We start from the raw sequence: 20,617 nt of genomic DNA, 5'->3' as shown, positions 1-20,617 counted from the left end.
GATGAAAGGGCAGTGGCAAGAGATAATAGGAGTCATGCTACAATATAGATGAAGCTTGAAAACATTATGCTAAGTGAAAGAAGCCAATCACAAAAGGCCACATATTGCGTGATTCTATTTATGTGAAATGAATAGGCAAATCTATAGACACAGAAAGTAGGTTAGTGGTTGCCTAGGAATGGGGATTAGGGTTAGGGAGAAAGGGAGGGAATGATTACTCATGGGTACAGGGTTTCTTTTGTGGGATGAAAATGCTTTGCGGGGGGTGTGTCAAGACAGCCTGGAAGGTCAATGGCAAAGCCAAGCCGTGCTGCAACCAAAATTATCTGGTAGATGAAGAACAGAAGCAGCAGCATATGCAGACAGAGCAGAACGTGTGCCCTGGGTCAAAAAGATGGAGTTTCCGGGTCTTTCAGCTGTAGAGTTCCTGATTATATTATAGTCCAGTCTACTTGTGTCCTTACAAGAAAACCCTTTCATATATGCTAGCTTGAGTGGTATCTGTTCCTTGCAGACGGGTTGGCAAATACTACCTTCACCTCTGGTTAAAAATCATTTCCAAAACCTTTAATAACTCAGTTTTTTCCCTCTCCCCTTCTCATTACTTGTTGACCTCCATTTGCTCATTATACAGACAGAAAAATTTCAAATACTTACCTACCCCTCCACCTCCCCAGCAGGCATAAACACTTGTTGCATCCCAATCTCCAGCCACCACCCACCCCTACAAGGTCCTCTGGCTCACAATGTGCTGTGGAAAAACTAGCACAGAAGAACATCAGAATGAAAAGGACCCAGAAACACTGGCCTAAGTTACTTACCAGATGTTCTCTAGGGGAACAAGACTAGATGCATCTATGCTGGAAGGAAGGAAGGCATTTTAATTTGAATAAAGGGAGATCTTCCTGTTAGCTGAGGTGTTAGGTACTAGAAAAAGCTATCAATATTTTTAAGTCACCATTCAACAACAGAACAGTAACAATCTACTTGTGAAGGTTTTCAGCCTTCTTGCCTGAGGAAGAGAGATAATGTCTGAAGATCTTACCTCAGTAATCATCTCTAATTATTAAGAAAAAAGCCTCACAGGGTTTATCATTCATTCAACTGTACTTCCCAAGCTCCTGCTGTGTATCAGATACTACACACTACAGAGGCTATAAAAGCAGACTGAGCAATACCGGCCCCGTAGACAATGGCATTGAACAAGTGGAAGGACACAACTACAATATGCTACAAATGCTTTAACAGATTTATAAAAGTTCTGTGAAAAAAGTGGCTAATATGGTTTAACTTATTTGGGGCAGGGGGTGTGTGTGCACAGGGATTTAAGCTGAATGGAGTAAGCAGCTGGAAAAAGTGCTATGTAGCATGGAGGTATGAAAGTCTAAGGGGTGATGAGGAAATGGTAAGGACTCAGAAGGGACAGAAGAGTGAGATAACATTAGAAAGGTAGGAAAAGGACTTGAGAAAGTTGGGGGAGCGTATAAAACATTTTTTTTAAATTAGAAAGAGAAATTTGATGAGAATGAAGAGGTTGGAGAGACCCAGGAAATGGCTTTCCATGTTATACTGATAGGCCTGAACTTTATTCCAAGATTTTTAAACAAGGGGTGATTAGATTTGTCTTTTAAAAGACATCTGGCAATAATCTAGAGGATGAATAAAGTGGGGAAATATGCAGATCAGGAGGAGGCTCTTGCACAAACCAGACCCTAAGATTAGGAACCATTCCCGCAATGTTGAGAAATTTGGGCGGCAGGACTCACTACAACTTGGAGATAATCGATAAAGGAGATGAGGAAAAGAAATTACTGATCACTCTTGGATTCTAGTACAGAGAGTTTGGGGAATTGTTTTTACATGGGGAGACCTCCAGATGGAGGTATCCAAAGGGCAGTATTTAGAACAAAGTCATAGAACTCAAGGGACATCTGGGGGATAGATAAAGATCTGAGAATCAGAGAAGCACATCAGTGCCCCCTTAAGCAATGGGAAAGCTAAGAGGAAAAGGTCTGAGATACAATCCCTACAGAAAACCTATGACCTAGTGTGCAAACAAAGTAAAAGGAACCAGTGGAAGCTGAAGAGTATTATTTATTACAAATAATAAGTATCTGTAATATCTATTATTATAAATAAGAAAGGGAACTAGGGATCAGGTCCTCCCAGCCCTTCCACAGCTCCTCCAGCAATTTTTCTCTGTTGTAAAGAAATTTTGGAATAGATACATTGCTAGATCATATTCCCAGGCAATATCACTTCAGAGAGAAAACTAATAATTATCAAGCCTACTGCTAAAGTACTGAGTGAAAAGAAGGGCTGAGAGTCCAAGAAAGAGGTGGCAAGCATACACCATTCTGTAGAACTTTCTTCTTCCCAACTCTGTGGGGTTTGGGTGTGTGGTGCCCATGGGAGTGGGCCAGAGGACTTGCAATAATGAGAAGCACTGATGGTTAACTGCTTAGTGACACCTGAGGCAGCCAGGTCTAGGGGGCAAAAATAAAGCAGCTATCATTAAACTTGCATTTTAGGCCCAAGGTTGATACCAACTGTCCTCAGTCAAGTCAGGTATAGCTTCTCTCAACTGGGTTTCTCATCTGTAAAACAGGGGCAATAGTTTATGCCCAATTAACCTCACAAAGCTTTTGTGAAGCTGGATGACTAAAACAAATGTAAAAGCTCTTGGGAAAAAATAATACAACAGTGTACTCCCTGATTACTTGTACTCAGAAAGAGCATTGTATTCAGTCCATTAGTTCTCTAACTTGTACACAAAAACCACATGGGACATTGTTAAAATAGATTCTTGGGCCCATTCTAGCATGAGAATATCTGCGCATGGATCCAGAACCTGCATTTTTATACTCCAGGTGACTTTCACACAGTGGTCCATGATCCAGATTTCATGGGATACTGAATTAGGTCGACCTTGTAAAAGATGAGAAACAGGCTGAGGAAAAATGTTGTATCTAAGGACTGAACACTAGGCAGTTGCAACGCATAGAGAGAAAGTGTTACAGTGAAAGATAATTTGAGCCACAAAGTCCTATTTCTAGGGACCATATATCTGGTACATGGGAATACTTTTATTATGTATTAAGTCTTTATGATGGGATTCATTGTGATTTCACCTATAATCTACTGCTAAAGTTTTATTTTAGCAGTAAAGAGAACTCTCATAAAAAGACACAACTAAATTACCATTATTTTGGAGACTATAGAGAAGGCATAGGATCCATCCCAAATCAGCAAGCCACCTAACTTTGAGCCCCCCCCCCGCCCCAAAACTATTCCACAAAGAACTGTTGAGAATCTGCTATTACAACACCTGTTACACCTAATCCCAGGGCAGACTGATTTGCACATGGAGGCCTAATCTCAAAGACTTGCACTACTGTTATCTAAGGAGTAGTCTACCATTTAATATTCTTGGCTTTGAATAACCTAAGGCTCTTTTACTTAGGTTCCAAGGTACTATGAAGCCTGGTTAAAGAAACTGAAATCAAGAGTTAGAAGTGTGTTCTTTTCTACAAAGCCCAGAATTCAGGCCCCCTATAGGTATAACTCAGAGCCAGGTTGGCGTTTTAGCTGCATACAATGGCAGTGTCACTTCTTGAACAGTAGTACTGCAAACTGATTAGGTTTCTCATTTCCACATTCAAAATTTATTAAGGCAAATTCCCAATCAAGATTAATCCAGTCTGCCCCCCTTTGGGGGGGCACATCTGATGTCCCCAGTATCATGTATTGTGTTGCATTTTCAATTAGATTGAGGGGTGCGGAAATCAAGGTTCAGGACTAATTTACATGTCAATACAGCGTTCTGTATATACTACTAAATACACCCTAGCTACCAGTCCTCTGTGATAGGAGTCTAAGAATTTGATCATTAAAAATAAACAAACATACAAATAAATAGCTTTCCAAAAGATTATCTGAAGTTGTATACCCAACCCAAAGTAATAAAACTATGGTTTAAAAAAATACCTTGGAATCTATCAGGTGGGAAAACTACAGCTTAAAAGGACTGGAGCCAGCACACTTGAGCTGATGTTGCTGGTCATATATCAAATGCATCCTTATGTACAAAACTTTTATAGCTAGAGGAAATCAGCAGTAATGAGAGAGAATCAGACTACAATAGAAAATAACAATAGTGTGGACTTTGGCTTCCTCACCCAATTTTTTCTTCCCTCTTTTAAGGAAAGGGACCAGTTTTATCAAATAACAAAGAAAACAGCCCAGTTCCTCTACTTATGATAAAAATGAGACAACAAAAATACTTACACGGGACTGGAATTCAAAGAGCAATGATCCACCATCATTTCTGGAAGGAAATCCAACTTAAACGCAGCCATCACCTCACTCTCCCCTTCAGAAGCCAATGTTATTAACTTGCTGCACTTGTCTGATCCACAAATACACACAGCTTTAGCTTCCTGGGCCCCACAAAAAACACAAAGTGGAAACAGGAGCTCAGGGAAACCAGCAATAAGTGCCACAGAAACAGGCAGGACTGGGGAAGGGGAAGGGAGTATTGGATTAAAAGGGGGATGTGACCATGTGAAGGGAGGCTCAGCCCAGCACACAATGAAAGTGCTGATGCGCCAGGCTTGTTTTGTGTGATTTTCCCTGGCGAAGCAGTACTAAGTGCACTGTCAGATAAATAGTGTCAGATCCATGAAGATAGCAGTGGCTAACAGAGCAGAAGAAACACAAGCTTGTTTCACATCTTCCAAACTCCTCCCTGAGAATCAGTTTTTGAGGACCCCCAAAGCCTGAAACTACCTGAAGCAAAAGAAAAGGGAAAAAAAAAAAGTTCACTTCATGTGGTCTGAAAATGTTATTTTAGAAAGAACTGGGTTGTTAGCCTTGGTTTTAACTTATTTTCCACGTGCCAAAGACAGCAACGAACGCACTATTTGGGTTCCAAACTAACCTCAGAAGACTCATTTAATGGTTCAGACCATCCATCAGAAGCAGGCCAGAGGCAAGCTGGCTGAAGAACTGGCCACCAGAAACATACTGCTCTTATACTACTACCTGCACTGGACCAGCCTTGCTTTCTTGATGGTCTTGAGAGCAAAGTATGCTACCTAATGGTTCCTCATCACAGTGAAAACTTCAAAAATTGCTGTTTCACTGACATTCATTTAGGTAGCACAGGGCAAAACTTCTTTACTAATTCTGAATCTTAATTTGCCAGAAAATTTAAAAAGTGAAAAATAAAAATGGAATAGTATATTCTGCCTCTTGATAAAGTACTAAGGAACACTTTTTTCAGTAGTTTGACCTTTCTAGAGAAACAAAAAACAAAAGAAAACTAAACAAAAGCCACCACAGTGATAATAATGAAAAAGAACTGGGGCCTACCAGGGACAAATACTCAAACACTTAAAGGAAGGAAACAGGAATGTAGACTAAGTCTCTTCAGTGGCTGCCCTCTTTTAAACTGTTCCTAAAACCATGATTAATGAATGTGCACATAAAAATTCTATTATGGGTGAGCAGCAGAGATGGATATATTTAGCAGTCAAGGCAGATGTGGTACTTCCATTCTCAATTTAGCTCCACATCCCTCCAAACAACAAATGGTGGCATTTCAATATTTAGGCAGTGACTCTAAAACTGTATCTCTGAAGGCTCCCAAATTTCACAGGCCTTCTTTCCATTTTTATCATTAGGGTTGCCTTACCTCAAAGACTTCACTCAAGCTCAGTTCACAATACAGGGAACTTTGAAAAAAAGAAGTTATGTTCAGCCTGTAAAGAGGTAAACAGATGAACTCCTAAACATACAGAATGACGTTAAAAAATAATGAAAGGCAGTAATGTCATGGCACAGGCCTAAATGTTCTAGTCTGTGTAACGATGGCTGACACCTGTCTGCATCTGACTGAGGAAGGTAGAAACTGTATCTTCTGTCCAATATCCAGACATAACCACGCAAAATTTAGAACTAAAATAGCAGATAGCTGCTTTTCTGCTTTTTTCAGAGACCCTGCCCATTTGATCTACTACTTTAGAGACAGAAGTGACAGGAGCTCTCTTCCACGCTATTAAAAGAGGAAGCAAAAACAGGCAGCAAGTGAGAGGAGACTGCAACTGGCACACAGTACACACAGTTCACCAAGCCCTGATTGCCAGACAAAAAGATGTTAACCCAAGCTGGGGCTGGTTGAGTTACTGGTTAGGCTAGTCCTTGTTTCTAAGTACACTGGAGTCGATCAGAAGCCTCTTCCTATAGAAAACTACCTAGACTAAGGTGCAACTTTGTGAGGCCAGTTAACAACCAAATTAGATTTTTTAGTTCAAGGATTCCTTTAAAAAGGAATCAAGTTTTCAGGAAGGCCACTGGTTGTTATGCTTTTATTATTCACTAGAAATACATGACTACTAATTACATCTCTATTTTAATCAAAATCACATCTATAACAAAAGAGCACTGCTCAGTGAAGGAAAGATGTGCACTCCTTACAGTAATCTTTACCAAGCCAAAGGTTGTAATGTTTTAAAATTCATTTTACGATTTATAAGGCTGCACTGTTTTTAAAACCTACAAGATGGAAATGTTATTACATGAGGGAGGGTGATTCTCTTTAGGCAGGTCACAAGAATTATTTCAGTATAATTAAATTCAACATGCTTGTGTGAAAAGAAAGAACAGAAATTAATCACAAGTCACTCAATTTTAGAAAAGGGTTACAAAGTTAAGTGATGATAAAAAAACAATTATGGAAATACAAAAATGCAGCTGTTAGGCGGAAATTAAAAAGTTATTCACAAAAAAAAAAAAAAAAAAAAAGTTATTCACAGAAAACTGTCCGTAAGTAGTTGTTTTTTAAAATTTCTTGCTCAGAAACCATTCCAGGCTTATAACCCAGGGTCCACTGCAAAAGAAGACCTTAACTTTCCCTCAGTCTCTTTTTACCACATGTCTGTGAATTTATAGTCATGGTTTTCTCTTCTGTCCCTGGTTGGCTGTCTCAGTTTTCTTTGCCTTGAATACTCTCTACTTTGTTCTAAGGGAAACAATTTAAAGTCTAATTGTGTGAGGGTAGGAGCAGTCAGCCTGCTGTAACATTAATAACCCAAATCATTAAAAATGATCAGAGGATAAGGGAAACCCTCAAAAGAATAGCACACCCTGCATTTAGAATATCAGAAGGGGTGGGATGAATTGGGAGATTGAGTACACATATATACATACATATACATAGTGTATACATATATACGCTAATATGTATAAAATAGATAACTAATAAGAACCTGCTGTATAAAAAATAAATAAAATTCAAAAATGCCAAAAAAAAAGAATATCAGAAGGGAATAAACAGTTTAAAAACTGGATTAGGAGAGAAATGCTAGAAATCACAGCATTTGTTTTGTTAAGAGTGAAAGAGCAAAGTAAAGCATAGGTGAGCAAAAAAGCCCAGGTGGTACGTGCGAACAACAGGCTGTCTATCTTGACTGATGTAACCAGGGAATTCAGTGACAGGTGAAGGGATTTTATACTTCCATCTCAATAATCTAAATGTGTTTTAAAGGGCAAAAATGTGAAGTCTGGTTATATGAGCATAGAGGAAATTAGAGCCTACTACTAAATTATAAAAGAGAGCCTATGTCATTAAAAATCCCCACCATTAGTCTATTTAAGGAAAAGTACAAAAACCTAGGGAAAAGTCATAACCTAAGACAGTTAAGTAGACTGGCTTCCCCCCTCCACCCCCTGAGCTTCTGGCAGTTAAATGGTACATAAGGGATGTAGAAAAGAAGCAACCAATTGATACCACTTGAAAATAACCAACCAGAATAACTTAAAATTTAGCCTAAAACCTTTATGGACTTGAATTTCATTTCCAAAATTTAGTACTTCTAATGTAATTAGTGGGTCTCCTAAAACTCCCAAGCTAGTACCTTGCATATGCAAAAATATACTGACCTAAATTGCTAATTATCTCTGTGACATCTCACTTTGTGGGAGACTTTTTGCAAAAATGTGACAGTTAAATATAATTTAAAACAAAACAAAAAATCTTTGTTGAGTTTCCATGAGAATCTAGACAATGAAAAAATTCCTGAAAGGGGGGAGAGGGTTTTAAAGAAAAGAAGGAATAGAATTATTATTTTAAAAAAAGTTCCATTTGTATTTGAAATCCCCATGTTTAAAACCTGGCAATAAATTAAAATTTGAAAAACACTGGTGCCCACCAAGGATCTCTGCGAGTTGGATTTTGTTCCTGGGCCTCCCGCCTGCATTTTTTGCTTTTTGGTCTTGTGTGCCCTGCTGGCTAGGCTCAACCACTTCTAGTAATTAAGGACTGCTGATAGGATGTGGGCAGAAAACCCCCTTCCTCCTTCCCTAGGGCTTATGTTATTTCCAGATTGTGAGCAAATGCATCCAAATTCTGTGACAGGAGTTTCATTCTAGGTTGTTAAGATACCTCCAAGAATTGTAAAGCATATCTTCTCTGGATAAAGTTTCCAGTTTAAAAAAAAAAAACAAAAAAACTTCCATTCCAAATCTAAAACCACTGTAAGACAAAAAGCACTAAGTTTAGTAATTGTTGTGTGCAAGTTGGTTTGCCTGTAAAATTATCATATATGGTGAATGAGAAGATAGAACAAGGTTGAAGGGAAGAAAATTTACCTTTTTTGAAATCTTTTTCCATTTCCTCTCCCTATCCTTAATCACTACTATCTTCTCCCCAGTCAGTGTCAAAGGACTAGCAGAAAGACATTCTTCCATGCTTAGTGCTCTCAGCAAAAGTGTTAAGCTCAGAGCCTTCCTTGGAGTTTCTGGGACTAACTAACCCTGACCAAATAAACTGTCCTGTCAAATTGTGACCACCATTCAAATCAGGTCATATTTTCAGGTCCCAAAATAGTTCTGGAACTTAAGTGTAATTGTTAGTTGATAACAATATAGTGTAAGCTTAAGCTTTATTTAGGCCCCAGTGCTGATTTAAAAATCAGTATGTTGGGCTTCCCTGGTGGCGCAGTGGTTGAGAGTCCGTCTGCCGATGCAGGGGACGCGGGTTCGTGCCCCGGTCCGGAAGGATCCCACGAGCCACAGAGCGGCTGGGCCCGTGAGCCATGGCCACTGAGCCTGCGCGTCCGGAGCCTGTGCTCCGCAACGGGAGAGGCCCCAGCAGTGAGAGGCCCCCGTACCGCAAAATAAATAAATAAATAAAAATCAGTATGTTGAACAACTTCTGGTTCCAGGAGGGTAATATTATCTGTGTGAAATCCACTACGTTCTGTCCTCATCCTTGTTCTTGTTTACTTGGGATCTTCCAGCTATGAAGTGCAAAGGGGAAAGAAAGCTAGCTGGGCAGCTGCTGTGTGTAGATGTACATACATATACATACCTACCCTCCCTCCCCTCTCCCCTCTCCTTCTCCACCCTCTGCCCAGCCCCAGCTGTTAGAACTAGGCAGCAGCTAGTTCAAATGGGAGATAAGCCTGCCTTGGGAAACAGCTAAGGAGAAAGAGTTCAAAAAGAGAAAAAAAAAAATCTAGCTTCCTAGGAACAGGAAATTTATCCCATAATGTAGGAAAAAAGCCATCACCTTTCTGAAGGCAATTTTTTCACTTCTGCAAAACAGGCCTCATGCAAGAAGGTTAAAAAGAAAACCACAGAGCACACCCATCCAGCAGTTAGCCCATACCTGTAGCTTTCCACCTCCCTCTCTGGACTACTGTCTTCACTCTAAAAAACCAAGGAAAGAAAAATAAGTGGGCCATGCCTATACTTCTCGTAATTCCAGATATGTAGCTTCTTTCCAAGGAAAAGCCCCTTTGTCACCAAGACTGAAGATAAAAAACAAACTCTCCCTCTCCCATTTTTAAAGTATACAATACCTTAACGATAAATTACATTTCACATCTCAAAGTTAATTTAAGAACACCATCAACTTAAAAATGGAGAACTAAAGTACTAAAAGGCTTAAGAAGAGGCTTACCACAAAATGTCACAACAAACAGCAAAACATTGACTAGGATTTATGAAGTTGAACTGTAGCACAGCTAGGTCACCAAAACAATCATTTTTTAGCATCTGCTTTTGGGTGGGAAACTACAGTAAAGCTAAAGGTTGTATAATCCTTTTAGCAATTAACGATCATATTGTTAATGTGAAGAGGCCATGATATTTCCCCAAACCAACCCTCCTGAATAGGCTGGTGCCAGGCATAAAGCTCTTCAAAGGCAACCCCAAGTTCCTGCCTTGTAAATGCATATTGGTGGCCCCAGGACAGTGGTGAACCACTGAAACCAACAAAAAATCGGAAGATGGGGAAGCTAATTGAAGGTAAAAGCAAACAGAGGAACCACAAAACCAGTCTGTTTCATTTTTAAACATTATTGAACAATCTTGCAAGATTGATTCTATAAAAGCTGCCCAAATTCCTACAAACTTCCATCTACAACTCCTGCCAACTGTACTTTCTGCCTGGCCCTGGCTACAGAGAACTGCTGAAAGTCACCAAGTCTACTCTGGAAAGTGTAAGAATTCTCAAAGACAAAGCTAGAACCAGAACTCACTGTGAGACACTACACTCTACCTACCCTCCGTGAACACAAAGACATTTCTTGACTGACATAAAATGGGTGCTTGAGTACTTAATCTGACTTTTCATATGGACCTAATTGGTCTTCAATTTTGCTAATGAAGTAATGATGCTCCCAACCATTTTAATGCAAAGTCTACACTAACAAAAAAAAACTTCTAAAAGCACTTTCTTGGACCTGCCTACATCATCAAGTTATTAAGTGGAAAGGAACTTACATTTTCTAAGTTCACAACACCTCATTCAATCCTGTATCATTATAACCATTTAAGGTGGGGATTACTCTAAGAATTTAGATGCTAAGATAATCTACATGAGGGATTCTAACTCCAGAGCCCATGGTCTATCTCTCTTGAGAAATGTGACCATCTAGGCAGTATAAACTTTTATTGAGACAGTGTGTCGTGAGAGGGCTCTGAAGTAGTTGTTACCTTGGAGGGTAGAGAACAAGTTAAATGTCTACTTGTTAGTTTTATTCTGGAAGATATAAAGGGTAAATAAAAGGCCAAGGAGTCATGTTTCCCAATATGTTGCATGGAACAGTTGAGAAACACCGCTAGTGTGTGACCCTGTGAGACCAGACTCATACTGCATGCTAGCTGCGGAATCTCCAGGATACAAAGAGCAAAAGGGAGGCCTGGGGTTGTTAAGAAGGGCCATTATATTAAAAGTATGAAGGACACACATCTAGGTCCCAGAGAACATAGCGGCCCTATATATAGGGGGCTAAAGAACAACCTTAGTTGCATAGCCAAGAGAAAAAGGAAAGTGAATTATTTATTTAAAAAACAAACACATAAGTAGGATATTAATCATCCTACTAAGTCACCCGAAGACGTTTTAAAGAAAACTTAAGCACACAAAAAAAGGACACACCATCTTCCTCCACACAGGCCCTAGTCACTTGCAGGAGGACAGTGGGAAGACTAATACACAACACAAGAAGGTATTTTCTTTTTTAAAAAATTTAATTTAGTTTTTTTAGCTGCATCGGGTCTTAGTTGCGGCATGCGGGATCTTTCATTGAGGCACGCGGGCTCAGTAGTTGGTGGGCATGCAGGCTTAGTTGCCCTGAGGCATGTGGGATCTTAGTTCCTCGCCCAGAGATCGAACTCGTGTCCCCTGAATTGGAAGGCGGATTCTTTTTCTTTTTTTTAAGTGAATGGTGTTATTGTTTTTTAAAATTTATTTTATTTTTGGCTGCACTGGGTCTTTCTTGCTGCGCATGGGCTTTTCTCTAGTTGCGGTGAGCAGGGGCTATTCTTCATTGCAGTGCACAGGCTTCTCATTGCAGTGGCTTCTCTTGCTGCGGAGCACGGGCTCCAGAACGCAGGCTCAGGAGTTCTGGCGCACAGGCTTAGTTGCTCCGCGGCATGTGGGATCTTCCCGGACCAGGGCTCAAACCCATGTCCCCTGCATTGGCAGGCGGACTCTCAACCACTGCGCCACCAGGGAAGTTCCAAGTATTTTCTCTAAAAGCTTTGTCATTCCAGTTTTAATTTTCCTACATTTTGTTGCCTTGTCTGTAAGAAAACAGAAATGCTTTGGGGAGAGAGGAAAGCTAAATAGAAACTAAAAGCTTCAGGTTTGAGTTTTTTACATCTTTCATTTCTGTGGGGAACCAAACTAAATGCATTAAGATCTGTGAGGAAGCCTGAACTACCTTTGTCCTGTAATTCCCTGGAGCTCCACAGAGTCTATTTCTATTAATCTTACCTTCATGTTCTTAATCACTATGTGTGGAGGCATAAAGGTGGTTCCAAAGAGGGGTGAAAAGAGTTAGGGGGGGAAAAGGAGCACCAAAAAGTTAGGTGGGGTGGGGAGCAATGCAACAGACGAGGATGGAGGGAAACAAGGAGGACTGTCTGCTCGTGATATGTTTAGATGTTCCAAACATGACCTGCCATGATGTATTAAAACTGTACTTGGCAAGTCAGTGGTACAGGGGACTCTGAAAGGCAAAGTACCTATCCCACAATAAATAATCTGGAAATAATTTATATTTGGTTTTGGAATATATCCTGGAACTTACATGTTTCAAGGATGCAAGAGTGAATGAACAGTACCATCTCTCAGGGCTGATAGGAAAGGTCTCAGATCTCCTACACACCTCCCTTAGTGTAGGCAAGGTAATGAACCTTTCTTATTTTTCAGAGTTTTCTGCTGGCCTGTATCTTGAGTAAATAACAAAACACAGTCCTTTACAGTAAGATAAATGGTCACTGACTCAGTCACCATCAACAGCTCTTACATAGTATGCACTGAACCAAACTCCAGATACAGAGGCTGGTAACAGGCACAGTAATTCTCAGTGACCTACATAAGGCCTGAACCCATGACCCTAGCCTCATGAACATGACTCACTAACTTACTAACAATTGTTAGTAAGTGCTCTCAATAATACCTGGATATAAATAAAGCAGGGAGCTAAAGAAGAACTGAACTATCCAGATGAGAGATTTTTGAAATGTTTTTAAATGCAGTGTTTTTCCCATAAACATAAAGGTGAAGCTGTTCAGGTTGAAGACAGAGGGGGGCAAGGCAGATCCTACCTGTTTGCCTCTCCTGGCCCTCAGGGTAACCACAGGTCTCCTGGGAAATTTGAAAACAGGCCTGGATAATTTAAAACAATAGATAATTCACTGATTTTATATCCAGCTTTGAGATGAATAGTTTTTTGCACAGATTTTTCTCTTCGAATCTAACAGGTTATCACAAATCAAGGAATTTAAGATGCCATCAATGGTAATAAATGCGTGCATCCTCAAATTGATGGTATATGGTATTTAAAATCTGCACACCTTATCACCAGAAAGTAGGGAGAAATGTCCAGTCATTCACAAGTGGCTACAATTATAAAAGCTAACATGTTTTGAGTACTGTACGCCATGCGGTGTTTTCAGTGCTTTACATTTAATGCTCCTACCTATTCTATCTCCATTTACAGATGAGAAAAGATACAATGAAGTAACTCTCAAGATCACATGAATCCAGGCAATGAAGGAGTTGGATGGAATGAATATAATGCCAGGCAGTTGGAACCTTGGTTGAAAGCCTGACAGATACACTGAAGCTCACAGTAAACTCCCTTCTCCTAGCCACATCTTTCCCAGAGCATCTCCTTCCACTGTAATAAGTTGCTCTACAATGAACAGTCTGGGTCCTGTAGAACATCAAGTTAAAAACTATCTATAAGGAAGATCATGCACACAAACCACAGAAAAGACCGTTTAAAATGCTGAGCTCCATAAAGTTGAACCTGACCTTTTTTCTTAGGCAAATCTTGTTAAGTAGGTAAATGTCCAAAGTCTCAACTGTCCTGAGAGAGATCTGATTAAAGGTAGTGAAAACTTCCTGCTGTTACTCAGTAGACGTGTGACTCTGATCAAGTTCATTAACATCTCTTAAGTGTCAATTTCCTCACCTGTAAAAGAGGACTTAACTATACACATTATCTCAAAAGGAACCAAATGGATGCCCAGAATACACTCAAGCCACTGTACAAATCTCTAACTGGAACAGAAGACAAATAATAGGAATGACTTAGGAAAATCGTGCTTTTAAAAAATGTTTGTTACCTTTTAGACTGTTTGCAACGCCCTCACTTCTTTCTTTTTCCTCCGGTTATACGGCTGGCTCAATAAGAAGGTTGGGCTTACTGCTTTGGAAAACTGCATGTCCTCCCACCCCCATACCCTAGAAAGCCAAATAACCAGATGAAAGGATCAACTTTGGAAGCTATCCTAGCTAGCCAAGCTCTTCATGATGCAGAACTCCACCAGGGATTAGTGCTAAATCCAGTTGAGTTTGTCTGGATTAGCCACTCTACCTGTTTTCCCTAGGAACCTGCAGCCAGGGAATGGCAGTTGTCACCAGATTCTAATTCAGGATCCTGGGCACACACATCACAACTAATAGTGAGTAGAATCTACTCAAAGACTAGAGCATCAAATGAAATGTGTAAAAGTATTCAGCAACAAATAGGTGGACTCAAGACGAAAAACTAACCACTAACTGTTCTGCTCATCTGTAAAATGGCGGTGATTAGGTGGATTAAACAGATACACTGAAACACACAGTAAATGCCCTTCTTCTATTCTTATCACTCCCAGAGCATCTCCTTCCACAGTAGTAAACTGTTCCACGTTAAACAGCCTGAGTCCTGTACATCAGGCTTAGCTCTGATTTGTCTTGGTCAGCAGGGATAAAACGCGACACTTCCTCTGTGGGGTATATAAAAACCGTTCCCCCCGCCCTTCCGACACTTGCTCTGTGGCTACTATTTCCATGATTCACACTTAAGTTTGGGGCTTCTGATTCTCTACTGACTGAGTCATCTACGTGTGTTCTCTCCCTGACCCTAGGAGAGAAGATTATAAACAGATCTCAACCTCATCTCCTTCGCCACTGGCCAGTATGCTCATCCTCTCTTTAGAGGCAACAATTTTTCCCCAGCTTTAAAAAAAAAATTGTGGTAAAAAATACACAGGAACTTCCCCGGCAGTCCAGTGGGTAAGACTCCACACTTCCAATGCAGGGGACACGGGTTCGATCCCTGATCAGGAAACTAAGATCCCACAAACTGCACACAGTGCGGCCAAAAAAAAAAGAAAATTTTACTATCTAACCATTTTTGAGTGTACAGTTCAGTAGTGTTAACACTGTTATGCAAAATGGCAACACTTTCTTCATGTGACAATTATAAACATTTTTCTTGTGAGCAGCCCATATTTAAGAATCAAGAGTCAGGGGGCTTCCCTGGTGGCGCAGTGGTTAAGAAGCCGCCTGCCAATGCAAGGGACACGGGTACAAGCCTTGGTCTGGGAAGATCCCACACGCCATGGAGCAACTAAGCCCATGTGCTCTAGAGCCACAGTTGTGGCTAGTTGTGCAAGCCACAACTACTGAGCCCGCATGCCACAACTACTGAAGCCCACACGCCTAGAGCCCATGCTCCACAACAAGCTGTTGCTCCGCATGCAGCAACAAAGACCCAACGCAGTCAAAAATAAATAAATAAAATAAATAAATCTATTAAAAAAAAAGAATCAAGAGTCAGAATTGGCATAAAGCCTGACTTTGCCAGTATCTTCCTTATCTGTATATCACAAACAATAAATATAACACCTATCTGACAAAGCCACCATCTTTTTTTTTCCTTTTTTAAAAAATTTATTTTATTTATTTTTATTTTTGGCTGAGTTGGGTCTTCGTTGCTGGGCGTGGGCTTTCTCTAGTTGCGACGAGCAGAGGCTACTCTTCATTGCAGTGCGCGGGCTTCTCACTGCGGTGGCTTCTCTTGTGGAGCACAGGCTCTAGGCACGCGGGCTTCAGAAGTTGTGGCTCACGGGCTCTAGAGAGCAGGCCCAGTACTTGTGGCGCACAGGCTTAGTTACTCCGTGGCATGTGGAATCTTCCCGGACCAGGGATCTAACCTGTGTCCCCTGCATTGGCAGGCGGATTCTTAACCACTGCACCACCAGGTAAGCCCCAACATAATTATTAAATCCTCTGAAACTGCTACAAAAAGTGGTTCACAAAGTTGAATGGTGGTGAGTTGGACTTTGTTCTTCTTCCTTTCCCTGATCTGCCATCTTATCTCCTGTTTAGTTATATGATCTTTCCATACGACTATGTACACAGCTAAACAAGAGTTCATCTCACCTAAGAGGCATTCCATTTTGGAGGTGCTCAGGTGAGGCAGACAGGGAATGCAAAATACATTTTAAAAATCTCTTTTCCTACTTCCTCCCAAAATGCCTATACTCTCCAAGTAATTCTCAAATCCCCATTAAGTATTCCCTCTCTCCTCCCCATACAGCTCTCTATTGCAGGGGGAGGGGAGTAGGAATCTCATTCTGTCTTTAGCTCCTCCTGTTTCCTTGGCAGCACTGTCAGCCCTGGGCAACAAAATTGCTGGATGTAGCAGCAGCAATTTACATATGGTAGCTAAGCTAATGCGCAGCTTTCTCCGGGAAGAACTGCTAACTGTCCTATGTATCTTTCTAGTTTGAACCCAATGTTCCAGGCATATCAGTGTTAAATATTTGCCTAGCAGCTTCTACCTCCCAAAGACACACGGAACCATGCACAGAAGTCAGAGGCAGCAAAGGTTCCCCACTGTGTGGAAGAAGTGGGGGTTCTAAAGATACAGAGGAGGGCTACAACGATTGAGACACTGACAAAGCACCTAATCCGCACCCAAAGCCTCAGTCATTCCAATTTCCCATAATATTCATGTATCATTTCCTGAAATTTGGCATGTTCAAAGACCACCAGTTCCGCCTTAGTTTCACTGCCCGGCCATAAGGCCAAATCTGTCTCATCTAGTGAGTCACTACTGCTCCTCTCTCCAAATGCATTTTGATTTCAGCCCACTTGTGCAGCTCATCAGGGCTGCACCATATGTTAGTACCATGTAGGCAGAATGTGACTAATTTTTTTTTCTAAAACACTGTCAGAGTTACTTTTTAAATTACCTTATAATCTTGATGTCTCTGAAGAGTCATTTCTATAATACATAACCTTCTGGAAATGACTTTATTCTCCTGAGTGCTCAAAGGAGATTCTTCAGCATTTTCATTCCCATTTTCCAGATGAGGGAACTAAAGTGAAGATAGCGGACTAAGCGACCCAGGTTCCACAAGCAGCCAGTAAGATTTTTACTTTCTGGAGTCACAGCACTCTATTTGGTAAAATAAGCCAGTCTGTAAAATGCTTTTTTGGAGGGGAACTCAAAATATTTGTTTGCTTTTATTTTTCTGAGGTGATTATTAAACTTTAAGCATAACAAGTACTTGGAATTTATAGGCTGATTTTTTTTTTTGGCCGTACGGGGGCCTCTCACTGTTGTGGCCTCTCCCGTTGCGGAGCATAGGCTCCGGACGCGCAGGCTCAGCAGCCCAGCCACTCCACGGCATGTGGGATCTTCCTGGACCAGGGCACGAACCCATGTCCACTGCATCGGCAGGCGGACTCTCAACCACTGCGCCACCAGGGAAGCCCCTTATAGGCTGATTTTGATGACTGGTCTCATAATATCCATCTGAGTAGTTTTAAGGGAAAAGGACTGAATGAGACATGGACCACTAATGTTTTTCTAAGGCAGAGATCATAAATGGGTGGAACTAACATTTTGAGAGTAAAAGAAATATATCTGGCTTGCAGATTCAGCTACCATCACCATGTCCCCTAAAATTTTTTTTAAAAGGAGGGGCTACTCCTCTCTACCCTAGGCAACATGCCTCTTCTCCAGCAATAATGGTTGCTGGTTTTGATAGTTCAACTTATTTCAGGATAGTCTCCGTAGGTCTTTTCTTTCAGGTCATATGTTCATTCCAGTAATTGTTTGGGGTAGCAGTTTTTTGTGTTTTCTTTTGCGGTACGCGGGCCTCTCACTGTTGTGGCCTCTCCCGTTGCAGAGCACAGGCTCCGGACGTGCAGGCTCAGCGGCCATGGCTCACGGGCCCAGCCGCTCCGCGGCATGTGGGATCTTCCCAGACCAGGGCACGAACCCGTGTTCCCTGCATCGGCAGGCGGACTCTCAACCACAGCGCCACCAGGGAAGCCCTGGCGTAGCAGTCTGACTGACACTGCATTAAGATCTTTCTATTCTGATAAACAAGGTACTACTGTATAGTACAGGGAACTATAATCAATATCCTATGATAAACCATAATGGAAAAGAAGATGAAAAAGAATTTATATATGCATAAATGAATCACTTTGCTGTACAGCAGAAATTAACACAACGTTGTAAATCAACTATACTTTAATAAAATTTACAAAAAAGATCTTTCTAGTCTTCAATTGATAATAGCACTTGCAAAATATAAAAAATGATCTTAAATATCTTATCAATAGTGAAACCTGCACATGCCCTTTGAATCCAGCAATTCAGCAACTCCAGTTCTAGAAATACAGCCTTCAAATAAGCTTACACCTGATGTACACAAAGGGGCATACATAAGAACATTGTTTATAATAGCAAAAACTGGAAACATATATGCGTATCAGTTGGGTGCTGGTTAAATAAACTATAGTACAGAGACACAATAGAACACTCTGTAGCTATTAAAGAGAAAAAGGCAGTTCCAATGTACCACTAAGGACTGATCAGGAGGATATATTTATATAAGAAAGGATTGGAAATTCCCTGGCGGTCCAGTGGTTAGGACTTAGCACTTTCACTGCCAGGGCCCGGGTTCAATGCCTGGTCGGGGAACTAAGATCCCTCAAGCATCGTGGCACAGCCAAAAAAAAAAGAAAGAAAGGGTTTACACATGGCTTGTTCATAAATAGAATATCTCTGGAAGGATAAAGAAAAAATTGCTAACAAGGTTGCAGAAGTGGAATACTGACTGAATTGTCTACATATGGATATGCTATCTATTCTACAGAAATTTTTTTTTTAAAGAAAACTCTTAAAATTATGAGAGACAAAGAAAAATCCCAACTCAAGCTCTGTTACAAAACAAGCACCTTGTTTTGGTATTTTTTTTCCTGCTTTGCCAGAAACTTGTGTGTGGAAACAGCCAATGTCCAGGTTAACCAGCAGTATACCTACCATGTGTGAGCTGAGTAATTATATTATACCATTTGAAATTATCCCAGCAACTCAACTGACTGCAAACATTACAGCTGGACTATTTACAAAGTTTGGAGGTATTTTCAATCACTCAGCTGTATATCTATGTGTACATTTCTTCAATCAACCCTTCTTGCCAGGCAGAGTGCAACATTAGCCGGATTCCAGTAAGGAAGGCAAAGGACAGGGTGAGATAATGTGTCAAAACAAGTTCTATAAATACAGCTTTTGGCCTAGTACCTCAAAAAGGAATCAAAACAGCTTCAAGCTTAAATAGAAAAATCCTACAGTCCTGCAATATCTTGCTTGAAAGCTCTAGAGAACAAAAGAGGCCAGGGATCTGGAATCTTGTTTCTCACACCATATCTTGTGTCCCCCTCCCTAATCTCAGAAGGCGGTTAAGATCGAATTGCAGGTTATCATTCCAGGTCAGCATCTCCCCACCTTTTCCCTTATCTTACCCCCAACACTACCAAATACATCAATATCCTCTCACTGAGCTCACTCCCAACTCTTAGGCTAACATGCCCAATATATACAACATACAACAGTTCTTCCACAGTACCTAACACCTAACTTCTATCATCTCCAAAATCTTTGACCAAGCAGCCAGGAACCCTGCCTGTACCATCTGCCCCAACCTCACCCTAAACACATGGGCACTCAGCAGGATGCTTCCATATGGTCTTGTCTCAGGAGGTTTGTCCTATTCTGTTGAAAAGCAGGAAACTCTACTCAATCTCTTTCTGTTCTTAAGGTCATAATTCTACAAAACCAGAAACCACTTCTTTCTGTAGAGACGCTTCCTGAGATAGTTAGGTTTTATGCCAGAAAATACAAAAATTACACCTTTGCTTCAGCCAATCAGGGCGTATGTTCAGCATGACTTGATTCATCCCAAAGGATGTGCAGCCCTAGGGCAAATTCTAAATATCTCTTTAATACTGTCACTTTAAAAAAAAGTGACTTCAGTTATCATGCTTTCATCTCTCTCAAATTGTGCTCCTAAAAGTGCTTCTCACATTTAAATACCCATTTATATGATCTCTGTCACCTCCTTCAAATCACTCCTAAAAAAAATCCCACTGTTCCACAAAATTAAACTTGTCAGTGCTTTGATTTCATTTTTACAAAAACAAGCTCTCTGTAAAATGGGAGATCTATCCATCAAAAAACACACATAGAGAACATCCAACTTGATACCTAGAAGCAGAGAGGGTACAAAAAAGGCCCAATCCCCATCCCTGTTCAGAAGACAAGATTTACACCAACGAAAAACATAGGACAGGGCTTCCCTGGTGGCGCAGTGGTTGAGAGTCCGCCTGCCGATGCAGGGGACACGGGTTCGTGCCGCGGTCTGGGAAGATCCCACATGCCGCGGAGCAGCTGGGCCCGTGAGCCATGGCCGCTGAGCCTGCGCGTCCGGAGCCTGTGCTCCGCAACGGGAGAGACCACAACAG

The 20,617-nt window shown here is 40.9% G+C and overlaps 1 protein-coding gene across 11 annotated transcripts in view; it reads right to left on the bottom strand.

The window, feature by feature from the left end:
* CELF1 (CUGBP Elav-like family member 1) overlaps positions 1 to 20,617 on the bottom strand; it is a 72,367-nt gene that overhangs the window by 25,707 nt on the left and 26,043 nt on the right. For 9 of the 11 annotated variants that reach the window (XM_079930652.1, XM_079930656.1, XM_079930650.1 and 6 more), the window contains exon 1: positions 4,288 to 4,437. The exons of 1 other annotated variant lie outside the window; for it this stretch is intronic. In XM_079930652.1, the coding sequence (XP_079786778.1) occupies positions 4,288 to 4,358 (71 nt within the window). In that variant the 5' untranslated portion in view covers positions 4,359 to 4,437. Of the gene's footprint in view, positions 1 to 4,287; positions 4,440 to 20,617 lie in introns of those variants that run through there. One more of the 11 variants, XM_079930648.1, reaches the window with a different exon arrangement.

The sequence above is a fragment of the Stenella coeruleoalba genome (assembly GCF_951394435.1).
Source record: "Stenella coeruleoalba genome assembly, chromosome: 8".
Classification (NCBI taxonomy): Eukaryota; Metazoa; Chordata; class Mammalia; order Artiodactyla; family Delphinidae; genus Stenella; species Stenella coeruleoalba.
This window is presented reverse-complemented; position numbering and strand designations above follow the sequence as displayed.